The following is a 14,540-nucleotide window of genomic DNA, read 5'->3' on the forward strand; positions in this document are numbered from 1 at the left end:
CCTTCCAAAAAGATTTTTTCACCTGTGATTCTCAGTGCCATGATCATTTGGAGGTTTTTCTTTAGGAACAGAGTAAGCCATCGAATCTCAGGATGTCAGTAAGGCAATTCTTTGCATTCTTATTTCTGCAGTGCCATTTCAAGTTCCCTGTCACATGGTGAGCCTAGTCATGGTCTGGCTGATAGAGTTATTAATTGCAGGGAGGTCCTTGAAGCATTCAACCTCCTTGTTCTTCAGGTCAGCTCTTTTCCTTATGCCTTGCAAACGCAGCAGTCCAGGATCAACTCTAGCAATGAGGTACATTGGATACAATTTGACGCTGTGGTAAGTGTTTAATTGTTAATTTTAACTGTGAATGTTAATGTGGACTTCACACCTAAAGCCGCTCAGCAGGTGCCTATTAAAGAAAATTTCTACAAGGGAGGTCTATCTGTGCTGGAGGTTGTTCTCTTAGGCTCCAGATAGGTAGCCCTGGGATGCTGATGGTATGGGTAGCACTGATATTTTAGGCCCAGGAATTGCACATTTTTCTTTGTCCAGTTGTGCAATATGAGAAAGTACTTTCTACACTCTGGTCAGACAAACCTCTGTAGACATGCCATAAAGCGCTGGAGCTGGCTTTCCATTTTCAAGCAGTCTGACGTTTGACTGTAAGTCGTATGTCACACAGTCTGTCAAATCTGTTCATTACTTCTCTGGTTCTAATAAAAGTTATGTGCTAGGTTAACAAGTTACAGTGTAGTAGGTGCTGTCATTATGCAGAGAAGACATGGGGAAGATCTGTTTGACATTCTGTGCCATTAGCTTTTTTCACCATTTCAGCCAGATTCTGAGGATGTTTTGGCTAAACTTGCTTTAGAAATATCCTTTTCTCCTATTCATTGTTTGGTATATTTATATCAAGTTTGACTTTACAGTGTTGAGTGGACCATTCGTGTTTGTAAAGTGTCTTAAAGTCATAGCTGTAAAAAATAGTTAAAAGTCAAACGAAGTAGTGGAAACAGAGTGAATTAATATTCAAAGTTTGCTTTTTGGTTGATTGTTAATATAAGCCAGTGTGGTGACCTTCTCTAAAATGGTCTAGAGAATTTTTTGTTTCCCTAAAGTAAAAAATCAACAACTTTCAGTCTTCTGATTAAAAAAAATAACCCACAAAAAAGGAGGAGACCAAATGTGATTAACTGCATTCCTAGTGATTACTGGTGATATAAATGCACTGGAGACCGTGCTGTCCTTCCAGCAAAGGCCTCATGAGGCAGCAAATATTCTGCCTTTCTGATTGCTATCTGCAGATTTACATTCCAGCAAAGAAACGATTGGTTTCTGATTGCCATTAGAAATGTGTAGAATCTAACAATCAAGAAGAATTTTGGAAATTAATAATCCTTCTGTTTTCAGGTTCTGCTTAAAATAGAAATGTAATAACAGTTGTCAGTAGATATAAAGCCAGAGATAGAGAGCCAGAAAATAATTAGGAGGATTCTAGAAACCCCCTGCAATCACAGGTAGGAGATGCATTGAAATGTTTGCAGGGACCTATGTCTTTCTTTCCTAGCTGTAGACTAGTTAAGTAAAATACAGTTTAGATTTTATTGTATTCTTTGAAACAAACAAATAACATCACTGAGGGAGAATGGATGAAAAGAAAGGACACTTTGCTTGGAAAATACTTTGGAAATTAAAATTGGTTCCAGTTTTCCTTATGTTTTTACTATCTCTGTATGGAACAGGATGACACAGCAAGTGAAGACAAGCTGTACTTTGGTTTGAATGAATACAGCAAATCCCTCCAGTGGGGAGTCACAAGTCCCCTTTTGAGATGTGATGAAACCTTTGAAAAAATGGTCAACACGCTTTTAGAAAGGTAAATAGGGAGCTTGGGATTCTGCTTGATTGGTATCTTAAGGGTACAGATATATTTATGAGCCCCATCACAGGGGAGTGAAGACATGATGGCCTTTGATGTTGTTCTTGGAATCTGTGAAGTATGTGCAATTTTAATTTTTGTAACAAATTTAGCGCTGTTGAAGAAGGAGGGCATATCCTTCATTTGTTTAAAAGAGATTAGGCCCATTCAGCAGCAGCCCAGGCTCAGCTGTGCTGCTCTCTTCTTTTGGCTCAGCCCTCATTAAACTAAGAAGGTACCAGTGGTTTCACACCTCACCACTTCTGCTGTGTCTCTTGTTGAGCCTGACAACAGGCTTGTCAGTGGTGGCCCAGGTGAGTGACGTCATTTCAAACCCGTCGTTTTTGTTATTTCATTAGCTGGCTGTGGTTTTGGCTCCTGCAGCTCAGAGCCTGAAAGTGGCTTCTTAGCACCCTGCAGCTGCCTGAACAAGCTACGTACCCATGATACAATGAAATGCTGACTTTACGGCAATGAAGGCAGTACTGCAATACTGTCGTTTCCAGCAATGTGGAGTTAATCTATTCTGCATATCAACAGGACGGATCCCTTATAACAGTTCAAGCTGTAGTTTTCATTGTATTTTCATATTTACTAGAACAGGATTATTCTGTCTTTGGTACTGTTTTTCCTGTTTTATTCAGGTCAATATAATAATTGTAAATGTATCTATATTAAGTAAATTACAATATCAAATGTGTTAACTTAGCAGCATAAATTAATAATTAACTAATCATTAATCCTTAATATTTGTTATACTCTACAAATATGCAAGTAATGAATGTGATAAATAATAACAACAGTTAATCTAAATATGCCAATTCTTTAGGCTTCTCATAGTCCTTCTGATCAAGTCCAATGGAAGAGATGTTGCTCTCTATTGCTCTCTTTCTGGTCTTAAAATGTGGATGGGAAAAAGGATGAGGGAGGGTTAGTGCATGTGCAAATACTACCCTGATATGAGGTTAGGATAACACTAGAAATTGAGGAGACCTTGGAGTCAGGATATACTTTTGCATAGGATGTTGCTTTTGCAGTTTATCGATTTAGCCTCTGCTTTCAAGAAACGGAGTTATTCTGTCTGGATGGGTGAGCCATACAAGCCTGAAAACTTTGCAGACATTTTGGTATTATAAGAAAGGCTCCATTTGTTTTAGTAGCAAAAGTGCAGTGAGTACTTTTATGGGGGGAGGAGTAAAAAGTGTTTTAAAAATTTATTGATTTAATGACTGGTTTATGGTGTACAGAGTGAGCTACTGTAGCTGCTGCTTAAAGGCAGACACCAAAACTTTATTCAAATGGATCCCATATCCTCTGTTAAACTATTCAAGAAAGAGACCAGAGAAATTTGGACCTTTTAGTTGGTTTAGTCATTTGGACTTCTGTGATGTGAGACTGGCACTCAAGGTGTAATAGTGTAGTTTTTTTCTCTATTATGGTAGTGAGCGGACTTGTAGGAAACGTCTAGAAATAGAGTGCTTGAGTAGATTTTTTTTTTTTAAATGGTTTACTTGTAAGTTCATATCTGTTTTCACTGTGTGTAGCTGTAATGAGGGAGAGAAACATTCGCTATGGAAGTGAAAAGGCAAATGGAAGTTCAGATTTGGGTCAGAGCCAGCTGTCCCTGTTGGTAAGTCTGACTTCCTGGTGAGAAGCTGAGAGATGTGAAATTATGAAGAACTTCTCTCGCAAACCACTCGAAGCAGCAATGGTCCTCCAAGGGCATAGAAGAAAAAACTTACGGACAGCAAAGTAGTTATTAGCCTGTGCCGTTAAAGTGAAACACATCCGAGAGGATCTGTGTCTCCATCAAGCTGAAGATCTTCAGCTGAAATTCTGGCCCAAATGAAGGTAACAGAAATTCATAATTCCAGTTACTTGAGCACATGACTTGGCTCTTTATCTTCTGCATTTGGACTGTTATATGCATTTCTTGAAAACATAGGTAGGTTTTGTGCAAAATCATTGTCCACGAAAATCAAAGGCTTTTTCCTTTGAGCACTACAGAAAAAAATGAGTAGTGCTTTACCACATGGTCCTGGTTTTTGGCTAATATTCGGACGTTGCTGTGACTTTGGATGTGCTAACACAGAACCGTATCTCCTCAAAGGTACCCCCGGCTGCACAGCATGGTGATCCGCTGCTACCTCCTCATTCAGCAGTATTCCCAAGCTCTGATGGCTCTCACGACCATGGCCTCCCTAAGGGATCACAGCACACCCGAAACGCTCAGCATCATGGATGACCTTATCACTTCTCCAGGAAAAGATAAGAATGGCTGTGGCCACATGCTTGTCATTAGGGTGCCGTCTGTGCAGCTGGCCATGCTGGCCAAGGAGAGGTTACAAGAAGTAAGAGACAAGTTAGGTCTGCAGTATCGTTTTGAGATCCTCCTTGGGAATCCTGCCTCAGAGCTTACTGTTGCGAAACACTTTGTGACACGGTTGAAGGTTAGCAGAAACTAAATCTTTCTTTGTATGCCCATTGTAGTCATCAGGCTGTTTTACACATTGTGTGTTCATTTTCACATGTTTATAGGTTAATTATTCTGTAGGAAAAGGCTGCATGTTCTCTGTCTCCATGAAAGTTCACTGTACTTCTGATGAACATAAATGATTTAGAAACTTGGAAGATAATGGAATTGTTATTGGCCCATGAAGTCAAACACTGGATCATATCTCTCTTGATAAGGCTGAATAAGAGCATGATCAGATAGATTTTCTCTGAATCTCAGAAAGCAAAACTCGGGTCACCTTAGGCAAAATAATTCTTTCCACCAACTTATCTGTCTGTCTAGTGTGTCTGTTGTCTGCTCTGTCCATCCATCTTCTGCCCTTCTGATAACTGGTAAAGTATTCTGTTTGTCATGGACTTCTTTTCTTAAACCACTGCACGCTGAAAGCCTCTTCTGCACAGCATACAGGCACCAAGCTAAAATTTGCATGGATTTATAAGAGCATGGTTCAGCCAGCCAAACTCGCTTCTTGAATTAACCTCACTACATTAAACAAAGAGAAACAGATTGCCTGCCTTAGGTACCAGCCTGAAAGTAATTCTGGTTATCTGTCCTGATCCTTGCTCTAAGCCTCACAGAGATATTCATTTCCTGTTTCTCCTGTGAGTTATACAGCACATTCAAAACCACATGGAAAAGGAATCAATTTTGTGAACCTTTCTCAAACAGTTTGCCTACAAAGAAAAGCAGATAAAATGTCCTTTAAAGAAGCTACCACCTCTGCTTCTCCAGCCTTGTCTGCAGCAGGAAGGGAAGAGAGGAAAGTAGTAGTTGTGAAGGAGAAAACAACACGAGATAGCAACTCTGTGCTGCTGTGGGTTTTTTTTGGCTAGACATTCATTCCAACCTTAAATCATTCTGGATTGTGAGTCCTGCGGGGGCTTCTTTATGGCCCTTTGCTGTAAAGGGTTGCAGCCCTTACACATTGCTGGAGCAGCCTGTGAGGCCTTGAGTGCAGATCAGGATTGAGTGTGAAGCTGTTGCAGGAGAATATGTAGCCATTGATCTGTAATAGAGGAATTTTGATCAGGCAGAGAACGAAAAAGCTTATTTTTCTTATTGCTCTCCCCTACAACATGAAGCTTTTTTGGAGTAAACAAAGGTGTAGGATTCTGGGCTTGTTTCTTTCTTTGCGGTTGACTAGAAAAAACCCACTCAATTCTCAAACGTGCATCAGAAGGGAGTGAGGAAAGGAATTCAGTTGCCCAAAGATAAGCCTGTGGTGAATTCTTAGGTGGGTTATCGCAGTGGTGTTCCAGAACAATGGAGGTTGCCTGTGAGTCTTGTGCAGGGCAACTGTACCTGCCAGTCTGGTGCCAGGGATAACACGGGGTATCTGAAATGCTGTGAACATATGTTTGTGCAGCTGGTTCCCATTATAAAATTCATCAGCCATGCTACCATTGTGTCTAGTTTATTGCAAACAATTTTGATTTAGTCTGTATGCTGCTTGGCTTTTCTCTTGATGTTACATGGAGAACTGAAGCTGGAGGACTAGAGCAAGTGAGGAACTGATCGAAATGCTGGTCCCGCCAATAACTGCCGTTGGTTGCAGGGAGGATTAAAATTCATCCTGACCTTTTCCAGGGGCAGGGAGGGAAAATTTATGGCTGTTATGACCCCAAATTAAAAGTTTGACTTAATTTAGCCTCTCCCTAAGCAGTGTGTGTGGTGCTGCAGGGCAGGGGGTGGCAGCTGTCTCTGCAGTGCTGGTAGCTGGACCATTCCCCTCCCTGTCACACCAGCCCTCTGGCCAGCCAGCCAGGTCAGTCCTCTCCATCAGGGAGACAGACTTCAAGGAGGATGGTATACCCAGAGGTATAGAATGAAAGAAGAGATGGAAAATAATTTAAATAAATGGTTTTAGCAGGGCCTGTTGTTATAAGACAAGGGGTAATGGTTTTAAACTAAGGAGGGGAGATTCAGGCTAGACATGAGGAAGAAATTTTTTACACTGAGGGTGGTGAAACACTGGCACAGGTTGCCCAGAGAGGTGGTAGATGCCCCATCCCTGGAGACATTCAAGGCCAGGCTGGATGGGGCTCTGAGCAACCTGATCTAGTTGAAGATGTCCCTGCTCATTGCAGGGGGTTGGACTAGTTGAGCTTTGAAGGTCCCTTCCAACCCAAACTATTCTATGATTCTGTTGACCAGGCATGGTGTCATGGCATACCCTCTAAGTGTAACAAGAATCAAACCTCTTGGGATGCATTCAGACGTGAGGAGCCCAGAGGGATGTAGCTCTTTGCCTCTCCTGAAGAAGATGGCCAAGAAATACATCTTCTGTATGCAAGTTTATGGCTTAAAGCCCCAGACACTCAGGATTCTTTTTAAGTCCTTAGGATAGCGGAAAGAAAATGAGCTTTGTATCTTTCTTCCCCTATTTAATTTTCTAGCCATGCGCTTTCGCAGAAACTTGTCACTGGAGAGGCAGGATAACACACAGCCAGACTAACCCTGCTGAGCCAGAAAATATCTCTCTGTGGGGAGACTGGGGAAAGAGAATAGAGCCATAGCAGAAAAGGGGAATACTGCTTCAAATCGTGCTCTTCCTAAGCTAAGAACCAAATAATCATAGGAGTTTTTTTCGGTGGAAGTTTTCAAAAGGACAAATGGCGTGCTGAGTCACTGGTCCAGCGGTGAGTCCTCCTTTTCGATCCCCTTCACCTGTCTGGGAAGATTACTTATAAAATATTACCTTTCTGGGAATAAAGAAGGGTAAGGAGAGAACAGGTCGAGGGTACAGGTTGAGACTAGAAGAATCAAGAGAGAATTCAAGATAGGGTTCTTCTGAAAGCTTTGTGGAAAGCATACCTTGCAAGAAGTCTTTTTTTTGTCAAGAGAGTTGTGTCTTGTCTTGCACATCTGTGCTGAGAAGAGTAATATCTATATATATGTATCATTTTTAATGAGTAGTTTGATTGGTTGAGCTTGCTGTCATGACGCAGCAAAGTACATTCTGTGCCTCAGCTAGATAAGAGTCTTCTCCAGAACTGATTTTGTCTGTTATTAATAAGACAGAAGGAAAACCTTTCTCCAGCAGGGGGATATGCTCTAGCTCAAATACTTGGTGATTCTGTACCCATAAGGGCTTAACTTCCTTAGTGTCTGATCACTGTGGAAACGTGAAGTCTCTGGGTTATACGGAAGGAGTTTCTCTGCTGATCCCCCATCTTGACTGGTCAGTATTCTAAGAGGCTGTGTTGCCAGTTTTCCTGGTGTAATAACATATTGACAGGAATCATAGCATCATTTTGGTTGGAAAACACCTTTAAGATCATCAAGTCCAACTGTTAACCCAGCACTGCCAAGTCCACCTCCAAACTATGTCCTTAAGAACCTATGAACCTGCATTTTTGCATTTCAGCTTTCTAATACAATTGCAGTGTTTGTAGAGATAGAATGGCTTCTTTCCTTTCAAAGTGAGAGGCTCTGAGTCTTTCAGCTTAACTTCCTTTTAACAGCTGCTGTAGGGTGCTCAGGCCTGTCTTGATGCGATACTGCCTGTATCATCTGGAAGTCTGGGCACCGTGCAACACAGCAAGAAAGGTGGTGTTGCTCAAGACAGAGCAATGTTTTTAGGAGGCTGCATCCAACACAGAGAACACAAATGGGCTCAGCCAGGTTCACTAAGCTCTGCTGAACCAAGGGGGCTGAAGGGCTTTAGGACATGGGACTGATGCCACCAGCCTTTCCGGTGTTACGGGAAAATGGTACAGTTTTGTGGTCTTGGACCTTAGTAGGCTGTAGGCAAGGAGTCCTTTCTTTTGGGATTACCTCCCGTGAAAGGGAATTTTTTTTCTTTCATATGATCTTTCATTAAATAGACTAATTAAGCAAATATTTGAGGATCATAGAGTCACTTTCATACTCCACTTGAAGGTTTCTTTAGCTTTATGTTAATTTCAAACAACTTCCATCTGTGCCAGCTTGAAATTGAAGGCATCAACTGCATTTTTCTCTGACAGGCCACACTAATACCACACCAAGTGTATGTGTCCAGCACTGAGTAACACATGCTATGCATCCTTTTTCTGTGCATTGAATGCTTGGCTAACACTTCGCTACCAGAAAAAAATGCATGCCAGTACCTAAGGTCTCTTTCCTGTTGGCTGTGGGGTAAAGCAAACTCAGTGTACAAAGAAAAAGTAGAAACTGAAAAAAAAACCCCAACAGATGGAGGTTTAGAAGGTGTCATTTAAATGTGACTGGAAGTTTCTCTGTTCACAGGCTTGGAGGGGAAATGAGCAGGATGACTGGATCCCTCGCACCTATCAGGATTTGGAAGGTCTACCTTGCATTGTTATTCTAACTGGCAAGGACCCACTAGGAGAAACTTTCCCCAGGTGCCGTTATTGCTCTTGCAATATGGTTGTTCTCTAACATGTTTAGATAAGTTGTGGGGCTGATAAGTGGTTTGATACCATTTGGCTGTTTCTTCACACACACCAAAAAAAAGTATTTTAGACTTCGTTTGGGAACAGTTTAAAATTTTGGAAGGTGTGGTTTGTGAAAAGTAAAGCTACTGTACTGTGTGGGTCAAGGAGTGTCTGTGCAAAGTACCAAGGAGAATAAGTTATGTGCTGGGTATTTTAAAATAATTTAATATTTACTGGCTAATAAAATTGCTCATGAATATTTAATAAGCAATTAAAGATAGGGAGTATTCTTCAAAGTCAGAGAAAACAAAACTTTCTTTTTTCTTGGGTTGGGTTTTCTAGGTCGTTGAAATATTGTGACCTTCGACTAATTGACTCAAGCTACTTAACTCGGACTGCATTAGAGCAAGAAGTAGGCCTGGCGTGCTGCTATGTCTCGAAGGAGGCGATTCGAGGGCCTATCGTAGCTCTTGACCTTAGTGAGAAGGAGCACGAGAAGGCTAATGGGAGCGAAAACGACTCTGATGAGCTGTTGATAGACTTGGACCGACCCCAGAGCAATAGCAGCGCTGTCACTGGAACCTCAGGTCAGTTATTCTGCTGTTGTTCTGAGAAACGAGTCTTTGTTCCTGCGTCATTGGGATTTGAATGCAAACACTGGGATGTTTAGTCAAATGTGGGTTGCTTAGCTGTATCCTGCTGCAAGCTAAGCAACGAAATGTTGGTAGCAGATTCTTTCCACAGTGAGCAATTTTCCTGTGTACAGCTAAAAGAGGATGGTGTTGCAGTGGGAGGATGGTATGTCATAGCTAACTGTCCCTTGTGAATTTTATTTTTAAACTTAGATTTCACATTTGTTGCTCATTTAATCTGGTGGATCCTGAAAAATATCTTAAAAATCAGAGTAGAAATAGATAGATAAAATTTTAGGAAAAGAGAAGTGCTCCGTGACTGTGGGGGATAGATCTTTGCCTCCTTGCCAAGACCAACAGAATGGCAGGGTCTTGCCCTACCTCTTCAGGCATCGTCCATGGAGCATCATCTCCCACCAGGCCTTCTCTTCCTTGCATTCCTCAGGCACTTCTGAATCCTTCCCTTTTTTTCCCCTGTGAGTTTGAGGAAATGAGACAGCTGAACTGGACCTTTGCTGTACACCAGATCTTCCCATGCACCAACTAAACTTGACTGGTGTGGAGGAGGGAGTATATCCCAGTTCACATTAAGGCTGCAGTGAAATGAATGCTCTGTTCCCCATAGGAAGGAGTGTCAAATTGATCTACCTATATGGTGGTGTCTTATACTTGAATTTCAGAAGGTTGTACCATCAAATTCCAAATCCCAGGTGGGGAATGGTAGTTAATATATGGAGCTTAGCAGTCATTTGGGATTGGGACACTCGTGTTTGGATTCTGAACCTGAACAGAAGGCGACTGTTGCCTCTCCAGCGAGAGGGACAGATGGGTGCCAATGATTTATTTTAAAATGGCGAAACACTGACCTAAGCCACAAGATGAGCTCACCCAGCAGCGCTCATTGAACAAAGTATTTGAAGGTTAAGATTGTCCCATAGACGAGGTGAGTTAATGATTTCTTTACATTTTCCTGTTGGCCAGTATCTCTTCATTGCCTGCTCTTTGTTTCCCCAGGTTCCCTGGCAGACAACGGTGTGAGCTCCTCGAGTGCTGCAGACAGGTCTCAGAAGCAAGCACCATCGCTGAACTTTCAGACTGTGGCTCACAGCTCAGTGGATGAGGGAACTTACCTCAGTTTCACAGCCGGAGAGACCCTGAAACAAGAATGCGACTCCCTGGGTAACCAGATGGCGAGCAGCACCACTTCAAAACTATCATCATCACTATCTTCGGTCTCTCAGACATTTCGGTGGCCTGCCCATTTGGCCAAAGGCAGCAAGTCCCTCCGTGCTGCACTGCCACGCATTGTCATCCTGTCAAAAGCCGCCTACTGTGTCCTGAGCTCACAGAAAAGTGGGAATTTGCCTTCCTCCTCTTCCCTCCTTCCTCACGCTGACGTGTCTTGGCTGAGCTCTCTGAGGCCTCTGCTTCACAAGGACATGAGCAGCGAGGAGCAGTCTCTCTACTACAGGCAGTGGACGACGGCCCGACAGCACCACGCGGACTTCAGCAATCAGGGTGAGACGTCTGGCACGAGGAGTTTTCACCCCAGGCGGCTGCTTTTGACAGGACCACCGCAAGTAAGAGAACAGTTCCTTCCTCTTGCCTTATTAGCAGGATAAGAGGACCTATGATGAGGACTGAAGATTGTACTGCAAAGGCCCCCTGAAAGGCTGCACGCAGCGTTGTATTTCAAGGTCAAAAATCAGTCGAATTTTAAGGTTAAGTCCATGCTCAGAAGGGGTAAGGAGAGGAAGGGAGATGCTGTGTGTCATGTTGTTGCCTAAATAGTAGAATTGTAGAATTGTTCGTGTTGGAAGAGGCCTTGAAGATCATCGAGTCCAAGCTTTAACCTAACACTGCCAAGTCCACCACTAAACCGTGTCCCGAAGCACCACAATGAAATATGTGTGGATGGCACTGGGCACACAACTGCTGTGAGCGTATCAGTGGAGAAGCTGCCAATCTCCCTGCCTACAAAAGCAACAGAGGCTGTGGGCCAGGTTTTGCTCACAGATCAATTTCGTAATACTATTCAGCACAATGGGGAATATTTTGTCACGTTATATTTTCATGCAGAGCTAGAAGGGGATAAACCCAAAGGCGTTTGTCTGAAACATATCCATCCTTCCTTCATATGAGTCTGAGTTGGGATTTGGATTTTTTTCTGTCTCTGGCTCAGGTGGGAAAGACTGGCTCTTACTTGCAGTTCCTGAGGATTCTCTTCCGCATGCTGATCCGCTTGCTGGAAGTAGATGTGTATGATGAAGAAGAGATTAATGCCAGTAAGTATTTAGTATTCATTCTTAATATGCATATAAAGAGCCTCTGTTATGTATTATTCAGCAGTGACAAATTTTTAGGCTCACAGAAAGACTAGAAATGACACTTACCACTGTAGGTCTCTGCATATATTTAAATATAGATGAATAAAAATTTAAATTTTATACTGGGCTCAGCTGAGAACTATTCATTGTATTTTGGATTGATACATTTGGATAGCACTAAAATGAAAGTTAACATGAAACTGTAAATGGGCAACATCTGCCAATGTTATGTCTCCTTGCTAGTTTTTAAGCACTTGCTGCTTTTAAGCAGACAAGACATTTCAGAACATTTTGTTTCTTGCCAAAATATTATAACTATTATTATTATTATTATATTATTATTATTATTATATAACTATTATTTATGCTTAAGTATAAATTAGATACCAATTTTCAGTAAGACTATCTTCTGTCTGCAGTTTGCAGATCTTATGCTGAAGAAAAAGGGGGGAGGGAGCCTCTTTGGATTCGCGCTCATTTGTCAGATCTCACAGGTCCATTAACTGCTGTGGCAGCACTTTGCCTTGAGATGCACAAACCCTTTTAGAAACAAGTCCTCTTCAGGATGGTCTTTACATAACTCTGTGGTTTTGCAGTGAAGATAACTCTGTGATGCATAAATCTCATGACCGTTAAATTGGCATCCTGAAAATGTAGCTGTTGTCAAACCTTTGAAGAGACTAACTTGTATTTCTGCTCAGAAAGTGCTATTAAATGAAAAAAAAAAATTCCATTGATTTGGAGCTTTTGGGGGCTGTTATTCTCTCATTATTTGAACTAAAATACCCCAGAAGCATAGGATGAAGTATCAAAACGTAAGAGAAGTTCCGCATCATGCCATCTGGCCTGTTGTGATCACAGCAACATGTTACACCCCTGCCAGGAATGAGTGAAGCTCCAGCAGAAGGGCCGTTTGGGTTTGTTTGGGGTTTTTGGTTGTGGCTGTTTTGCTCCCACTCCTTCTATTGGAATGCTTTTCCAGAGCCCCAGTGCTCTGATGATTGAAAATATTTTGTTCTCCAACCCAAAGATGTTCCTGTCCCAATTATCAACATTGTCTTTGGGACCAAAGAAAATATTAATTTAAATTAAAATACTCTTTCTCTTCTTTGATGTTTGCTTCTATGATGTAGTCAGGCAGCAATCTTACCCCTTCTCAGCGTTCATCTGTGTTGCCTGGATCTTCTTACAGGATCTTCACAAGTGACAGGCTCTTTATTCTGTTTATTGGTTCAGTAGCTCTTGCCTGCATGTTTATTTTCAGTTTATCCTTCTGTTACATGGGTGAGCAGAACGGAACGTGTGTTCTGCAGGATGTTTAACCAGCCCAGCGTACAACAGCTCGTGTATTCCCCTGCCCCCACAAAAAGGCCCATGACTGGTGAACCCTGTGGTTGTACTGGCCTTTTCTGTTCTCCCAGTTCACTGGCACTAATACGTCGCTTGTTCCTCTGCAACTTGATAATTTCCAACCAAGGTGCTCCCAACCGGCCACAGAAATACTTGCTATTAGTCCTTGATTGTACGTATGACTCGTACTTTTTCTGTTAAATATCATCCAGTTTCTGTTGTTACAGTTTTTGAGAGCACTGAATTATTTCTGGGTGATCTTCTATTCCTTCTCCATACTGACAATGACTCTTAGAATGTGCCACCAGCAAACTTAAGCCAACTTTTTTTTTTGAGTTGATGACATTAGTGAAAATATTAAGCAAGATGCCCCTCTGCTGATCTTTTAATGTCATTGATCATCTCCATCTACCTTAATGCTTACAATGTTACATGCTGCTATCTTCTGTTTAATCAGCTTTTTCAATTTACAGACCATTCACTGTCTCCATTTTCTTCAGATGTATTAATAATTTGTCGTACAGTATCATATCAAATACTAAAGTCCAGAAGGATAACGTGCGTTGCATATCCTCTGTTCAGAGAAATAGATACATCATAGCTGTATAATGAAAGTAACAGAAGACTTCTTTGGTAAACCCATGATGCATTTTCTTACATTTTTCATTTACTTCAACATCTTTAATTATTTCCTTCACCCTCCCCAAGTTTTGAATATTATCAAGGTCAAAATAATGAACCTAGAGCTCCATAGACTACTGTATCTCCTGTTAAATGGTGATAATATATGTGCCATGGAAATAATATATGTGCTATGGAAATCAGTGTCTTGCCTCATTTCACGTGCCTTTTCTTTTAGAAAACCGGCATGAAGATCATTCTTTCTCTAGTTTGAGTGTGTATCAAGCTTTTAGAGTTTAGTTTCCACCTTGGCTTATAGTAAACTTTTTATTCCCTTGAAAATGTAACTGTCAAAGTAAAAAGAAAATTTAAAAAAAAGGTGAGGTGATATAGCAAAGAAAATTTGTTTCATGCACTTTTCTGAGGTCTACCTCAGCTTGACATTTGGCAAAGCTTATTTTATCTCACACTTGTTGACATTTAAGACAAAACTTCATCCACTAGTGAGCTTTTTCCATTCCTCATGGACTTTGTTCTTAGCGTCCTTTTTGACGTGGTCTCTCTGAAGGCCCTTCCTTCTGGTGTTTTTATTTTGCTTGGAATGCAGGTTACTGGTTGTTTGGCAACCAAGAAGTCCAAGTCTCATTCATAGGCAAGTCCCTGGTTTTCTCCGGCCCGCTCACATACAGAGGGAGCTTTCTCAGGATTTGTCTGCATGGACAAACTAACAACCCTTCCCTTCACTGGCGGCGTGTGTTCATTTGAGCCCGACGCGGTGCCAGTGAGGTTGGTGGCCTCTCACCTGCTGCT

The 14,540-nt window shown here is 41.7% G+C and overlaps 1 protein-coding gene across 4 annotated transcripts in view; it reads left to right on the forward strand.

Moving 5' to 3' along the window:
• GREB1L (GREB1 like retinoic acid receptor coactivator) overlaps positions 1-14,540 on the forward strand; it is a 144,380-nt gene that overhangs the window by 114,730 nt on the left and 15,110 nt on the right. For all 4 annotated transcript variants that reach the window (XM_065628448.1, XM_065628452.1, XM_065628451.1 and 1 more), the window contains 7 exons: positions 132-324; positions 1,731-1,864; positions 4,017-4,356; positions 8,652-8,767; positions 9,143-9,387; positions 10,447-11,012; positions 11,615-11,717. In XM_065628448.1, coding sequence (XP_065484520.1) covers positions 132-324; positions 1,731-1,864; positions 4,017-4,356; positions 8,652-8,767; positions 9,143-9,387; positions 10,447-11,012; positions 11,615-11,717 — 1,697 coding nt within the window. The remainder of the gene's footprint in view (positions 1-131; positions 325-1,730; positions 1,865-4,016; positions 4,357-8,651; positions 8,768-9,142; positions 9,388-10,446; positions 11,013-11,614; positions 11,718-14,540) is intronic.

This window comes from Caloenas nicobarica, chromosome 2, assembly GCF_036013445.1.
Source record: "Caloenas nicobarica isolate bCalNic1 chromosome 2, bCalNic1.hap1, whole genome shotgun sequence".
Classification (NCBI taxonomy): Eukaryota; Metazoa; Chordata; class Aves; order Columbiformes; family Columbidae; genus Caloenas; species Caloenas nicobarica.